This window comes from Apis dorsata, unplaced genomic scaffold (assembly GCF_000469605.1).
Source record: "Apis dorsata unplaced genomic scaffold, Apis dorsata 1.3 scaffold_70, whole genome shotgun sequence".
Taxonomy (NCBI): domain Eukaryota; kingdom Metazoa; phylum Arthropoda; class Insecta; order Hymenoptera; family Apidae; genus Apis; species Apis dorsata.
This window is the reverse complement of record NW_006263368.1, coordinates 162,230-168,788: the sequence shown is the minus strand read 5'-3', so window position 1 is coordinate 168,788 and position 6,559 is coordinate 162,230. Positions and strand designations below refer to the sequence as shown.

The 6,559-nt window shown below is 40.5% G+C and overlaps 1 protein-coding gene across 9 annotated transcripts in view; it reads right to left on the bottom strand.

Moving 5' to 3' along the window:
- The window catches only part of LOC102679727 (unconventional myosin-XVIIIa), a 59,677-nt gene that overhangs the window by 12,284 nt on the left and 40,834 nt on the right, over positions 1 to 6,559 (bottom strand). The window contains exons 1-2 of one of the 9 annotated variants that reach the window (XM_006610195.2): positions 5,878 to 6,318; positions 376 to 2,751 (exon numbers count right to left, since the gene is read on the bottom strand). The exons of 6 other annotated variants lie outside the window; for them this stretch is intronic. In XM_006610195.2, the coding sequence (XP_006610258.1) occupies positions 376 to 2,412 (2,037 nt within the window). In that variant the 5' untranslated portion in view covers positions 2,413 to 2,751; positions 5,878 to 6,318. Of the gene's footprint in view, positions 1 to 375; positions 2,784 to 5,877; positions 6,319 to 6,559 lie in introns of those variants that run through there. 2 more of the 9 variants (XM_031515462.1, XM_031515463.1) reach the window with 2 other exon arrangements.

The window sequence follows — 6,559 nt, the reverse complement described above, 5'->3', positions numbered from 1 at the left end:
AAAAAAAAAAATGTTTACTCGATGTTTTTCTTCTTGATTGAACCAGTATTTTTATAACGATATTACAGCTAAATATCATAGATCATAAGATTTCACAAATAAGAAAGATACATATATCTTTTTTCCCTTCAATATCTAATCCATATTTATCAAAATCACTCTAAATACCCTGTAAATTTATCTTCCTACCACAATTAAACAAAATTTTCATATTTACTAATAAGATGTCATTTGTATATGAACTTATATACATTTAGTATATACGTTAGTAAGAACTTTTTATCAGTTAAACTTATCGTCGATATTTAATTAAATTAGCGATCATTCTCGACAAGTATCTAATGGATCTAGAAGGCCAATAATTAAGCGACGGACCTGTCGTTCATCGTTGTAGGATCTGCAAGCTTTCCATTGGTCTTTACCCGTTTGCTCGCCAACTTTCGCGTTCTCTCCTTTGCAGCTGTCGATGCTACTAGCACCGCTCGAAGTCGATACGCTTCCTCGAACGACCACCGACGGCTTCTTTTCCGGTTCTAGCCTGGTCACGATCGACGTAGCGTCGTACACACCGATCTCACGAAGCTCGTTCCGCTCGAAGAACGGTTCTTTGCCAAAATCCCGAGTCACACTTTGCACGCCTTCCTTCCACTCGATCTCGTTCTCGTTGCTCATGTGGCCACTGTCCTCCGAGCAATTCCCATCCGAAGTGTACCCATTGTAATCGTGTATGTTTTTAACATCGATACTTTTCTTCAACGTGGTCATCGACGGTTCTATCGTGGCCGCGTCAGTTGTGGATCGTGCCTTGATCCAGGGATCTTTCACCTCCTTCGACGCTTCTGCGTTCTTACAATTGAAGAAATTCACCAGATGCTCGATCTCCTTGGCCCTTTTGCCCACCGACTGTTTACTCTTCGCTTCCTGCTTGATCTCGTTGTTCCTCTGACAACTGGACTTTACCTGTTCCGCGTTCGAACTCGCGTCGGATACATGATCGATCTTCCTCTCTGTGTCTTTGACCACCTGCTTCTCCCAGTTCTTCCTCAGCTCTTGAATATTCGACGTCTCCTTTTTCTTCTTCGACTCCTCGATAACATACTCCTGCCTCTCCACCTTCTCGTACTCCATCCGACTTCTCAACTCCTTGGCCGAGTTCATCGTCATGTTTTTAACCTCCGCCGAGTTACTACTCTTTTTCTCGTTAATTTGAACCTTCCTCGTCGATTCTTCCCTTCTCTCCGAACTCTCTTCGATCCTGATCACCGTCGAGGTGTACCGTTGATGGCCGATCTTTCTATCGGATTCGTCGTTCCGTTTAACATCGATCTCTTGCGCCTCGTAGACAGGATTGGTTCTACGNGGGGGAGCAGCGTCCACGCAGTCGGTAGACGCGACCATGGTCGCACGGGCATGCTCGTCGTCATCGACGTCGTCGTCCAATTGAGCCATCAGTCGAGCGACACGTTCTTCCAGGTTGCTGGTGTACGCTCTTGCCGGCTGACGATTCTCAATCGAGGCGCAGCTGAACGCCTCGCGACAATTCTCATAGATACGTTCGTCCATAGAACGATCGAGGTCGACGTCGTCGAACGGCACCGGCTGCATCGTCGGCTCCACGGCTCGATCTACCTGCGATAGATCGGCCAGAGATCGACCCACACGAATGTTTCGATGCGCCAAAAGGGGGATTTTACTTGGCTTCCTACCAGGGACATCGTTCCTGTTCGACGCTTGCACGCTCCACAAGCTGGCCGATCTATTGATCGATTTCCGCCGTGGAATATCTTGCTTCTTCTCCATCGTCATCCGTCTGCTCGATTCGCAATCGTACGCCCCGTTCATTCTGAACGACTCCTCTCCACCGTTTCGAGCGTCCACGGACACGCAGCCCAAACTGACCGAACGATCTAGGGTAGCCTTCTTCCTCAAAGCTTCCGGTTTCTTCGGCAATTTTCCAGGGACGTAGGACAATCCCTTTTTGAGAAGCGCTCGATCCTCGAGGATCGTGCAGGAAGAGCTGATCGATCTCGTCACGTGTCTCTTCTCGTTTCGAATTATCTTCTGATTCGACGTGCATCTCGTCGATTCGACGCCGCTTTCCGGTGTCGAACGGCCGCGCAACTTGTTGCTCGGACATGTGACGCGCGTCTTCGTCGATTCCACGGAAAAACCGGGACGAATGGTGGCGTAGTCGTTGGATACGATCTTGCTACTCGTTCTAACAGGTGGCACCGTTTTTACCACTCGTGGCGACTTACTTGCGAGTGTCGATCTGCTGCTCTGATCGGGCGGGTTCATCATCTGTTTCTGTCTTGGAACCGAGAGCGGTGCTTTCGACACGTTCGGACTGCTCTTAGCTTTGACCAACCGCGAACCAGCGTTTCCTGGCCACCTGGCTGCGTTCTCTAACATCTTGTCAATATATATATATATATATATTTTGGAAATTAATTGGAAACAAAGAAATCTTCTATACGTCGATTAGATTACGATAGATAATCTTGTTCGTCGATCGATTAATATTCGTCCAATTTGAAAAGACAATTGCTACATTGCCTCTGAATAAACGTGGCGATGTTTCTCTCGTTGGACAGTCCACGCACACGATCTCGATACAGGAATTCAAGCGACTTTTCTGTTCACTTGCTTCAATACCCGGTACTCCGTATCTCGTCTTCCTCTTCCGCGCCGATCACCACCGGCATTTTCCTCGAACCAACAGCCGTCATTGGCTCTGAACACCGGCCGCTCCTGGACAACAACCGTGTCGTACGTTTCCTGCACTTGAACACGTTTGGGAATGGAGCCTCGGGGAGAGAGAAAGAGAGAAAGAGAAAGAGAGAGAGAGAGAGAGAGAGAGAGAGAGAGAGAGAAAGAGGGATTTCCTCTTGCGTGGAGAACGAGCCGCGACTAAGTACCGTAAAAGCTGCGTAAAAATGGACGCGCGTTTTATGGTTGCAATAGGAAGAGGAGGGAGGAGAGAAACAGAGAGAAAGAGTTAAATGGATACAAAGAGGGACGTAGAAAGAAAAGAAGATAGAGAAAATTTGAGAAAGATATTAGAGAGAGAGAAAGAGAGAGAGAGAGAGAGAGGAAAATTGTCTATATGCCGTCTTTTTCTTATTCTTTATAATAAACTTTTGAGATGATGGAATCATTAAGTATTCGGCCGTTTGTCGATCATCTTAATTGAAGCCAAGTTTCTCTTCTTCGATATAAAATATTAAACATTCCAAGTTGTTTTTTTAATTTATATTTGTTATAGAATTTGATAATATTTCTGAATGAATAGATATGAATCGGTTGATTGGAAATGGCAATGAAATATTTGCATAATATTTTTTATATATTCATTTTATAAATATATTTAAGAAAAAAGAAAGAAATATTATAATTGGATATTCTTATAATAATGTTCGTATATTCGGGATAATCAGCATGATAATCAATTATTTGTGAAAATCACGATAAAACTATATTAAGTATCAAATACATAGGCCATTATTTATAAGAAATCGTAGTTTAATTTTTATACTGTAAAATAAAATTAAATATCTTGAAATTGTCTATAATCTAATTTAAATTGATATGATTGATATCTCAAGAGTATCTCGAGAGTAATATGGAACTAAGAACTGCTTTATTATTCGATATTATAAATCATCGAAATAGGAATTTTTTTTTATAAATAAAAGATGGATAGAAGAAGCTTTCTTATTTCTTTAGAGAAAAGCAGAATAATAATTTCTTGTCTCATTTAATTGAAGACTTTCTTCTTATGAATTGAATCTGTGATAATAAGAAATCAAAGGATTTAATAAAATAAAATGTTATCCATGATTAATTAAATTCTCGTTTCAAATTAGCCATTGTAAAGAATTTGAGCATATATAAAATGGAATATTCATAGAATATTTTCTTGGAAAAGTTTTCTTAATTGAATGAATTAATGATCACACAATAAAAAAGGATTTCCCTCGCATAGAATTAATTCAATTTGGTGAGACAATTTAGTCAAAGAGAAATTAAGTTGAATCGAATGAAAGCGATAAAATATTTACTACATGTCCTATAAATTAAAAAAAATCATATATATTTATTTCATTTTTAAAAGAATGACAAACTGTAAAACTGTAAGAATCATAAAAATGGAGAAAAATATAAAGAAATGAGTTAAATGCAAATTAGTCATTGTTTTTCAATTCAAGAATGCGACATACAACAAGCTCGTAAACTTCGTTTTATTTACGAGATAAGGATATTTAATCTTATTCCAAGCCTATAAATTATCTTATTAGAAAAGTATAAATCGTATAAAAGTTCCAAAATACGTAATTGAAATATCCTAAAATTTTGGCATTAATAAGTCAGATGTAAGTCAACGTAAGAAACTTTGCATAAACTCTGCTCGTAAAAGAATTATTTATTATTACTTCCCTCTCAAAATGGAATCAAGTTTTATTTGAAATATTTTTCAAATAACGAATGACGTAGACTTTATACACAATTTAACAATTTAACAATCTTTTGTTCAAGATTATTAACATAATTCTAGACAATCCTCCAATTCTTATAAATTTTTTACTTAAAAATTCCTGTTCCCGTAGAAAACGATCTGAAATTCTACGACCCCGTTATTAAAACGTTTGCAAATGGCTTTAACGATCAAATCAACTTCTTCTCGGATAATTTTAACTCTTGCAGGTAATCAATTCTACGATTATCCAGTAACTAATCATCTTCAATAACTACTATACACGTTTATTTTATCACTTTCTTACAACACTCTTCTTAGCACGTTATGCTTCTCCTTAATAACTCTTTACTCGTTATAATTCCCAGACTTAATGCCTATTCGCAATAACGTTTAATTCGCAAATAAATAAACACCTGCAGCGAATTTCCATCAACAATTACATTCATTTCTTTTTTTTTTTTTTATTATTCATGGATCTTAAGCGCGATCGACAATATTCTCGAAGCAAAATTTCGTCTCTGAACGTGTGTAATGATCGGTCGTCCCGAAAAGAATCCCGTTACGCCACTAACTTTCTATCGTTAAGGTAAAACACCGCTCGATTTGTCGTTGGACGCGAGAATACGTTTAACCAAATGGACGATAAGCTTTACGATAGAACGATCGAGCAAATGCAGGATAATTCAAACGAAGATGATGAAGCGACGTGCGCTCGCGCGAATGCGAGCCCGCTACTTCCAACTTGATCTGTATTTACCGTTATCGAACTTAAAAGGTACCATACAGGCCATAGACTCTCTTTATCTCTTCTCTCTCTTCTCTCTCTTCTTTCTCTCTTTCTTTCTCTGTCTCTTTATCTCTCCTTCCTGCTTTTCTTACCGAGTTAATTGAGAAATCGACCCTCCGACGTTATCCATTCTTCCCTATCTTCCTCCGTCCGTCTCCGCACGATCGAAGCAATCGACGATCGTTAAAGCTCGATTCATAATAGTGGTCGAAGGTGTGCTCGGACATCATTTTTATGCGTAATCCAACAGAGAAAATATTGAAAGTGATTTGATTGAAAATGTTGATCGTAGAACGGTCAAGATCGAGGTACACCTGACGCTGTTTAACTTGGATCGTCTATTGAGAACGATCGAAAAGAAGTATGGATGCGATTAATAGATTAATTTAAAGATTAGATCGTACGATTTCAGCAGCGAAAAGCATCGTAATAAATATTCATCTCACGAATATACGATATAATCCTAATTCCAATTATTTCCGATCGGTATTAAAATTTTACGTAGCTCGAGATCTTCGACCGCTACTGTGAATCAAGCTTAAATCGGTATTTAACGTGCTCGCTCTCCACGACAATGCAGCCTTCTCCACCGGCTCGTTTGTTTCTTACATACCTACTTGACAATGGGAACGTGCTTTACTACACTTGTTCCGCGATACGAATCACCGCCGACCGAGGGGGTGGTTCTCCGTCACAATTGATATTCGAACCTCTCCTCAACCTCTCCGATTAGGAAGAAATCCTTCGAAGCTCAGGAAACATTTTCACGATCGCCTGTCGTCACGATCATCGACTCGACCATGTCGAACGAACGTCCCATTCTTACGAGCTCTCCTTCTTGTTAACCGCACCAAAACGGAACCACTGGAGGTGAAACGGACGATCAGAGCGATGAGAGGTGACGCGCGGGTGATGGGGAATAAAAATGTTAATAGAACGAAACGAGAGTGACTAAGAAGAGTGTTTGCAGCCTGGTACGCAAATCATGGAACCGAAATGGAACCGATGCCCCTGATCGGAATCGAGACCAACCGCGAACTGACTGAGTGCAGAAAACTTTGTACGAGTCAGGTGCAAGTTCCTGCCCCCCTCCTGCTCGCTCGCTCGGCCCCCCTTTACTCACGATATGCTATACGGTCTCTCTTGTGGCGCTGGCTCAAACAGTTTATTCCCTTTTACACGCATCGTATTCGTGTCTCGAGAGAACAATCTAATGGGGAAGAGAAAAGGGGACGGAGGGAGGTAACGTTAGAATCTCCGTAATCTTGTGAAAAGTGGGAATAGTTTAAGACTAG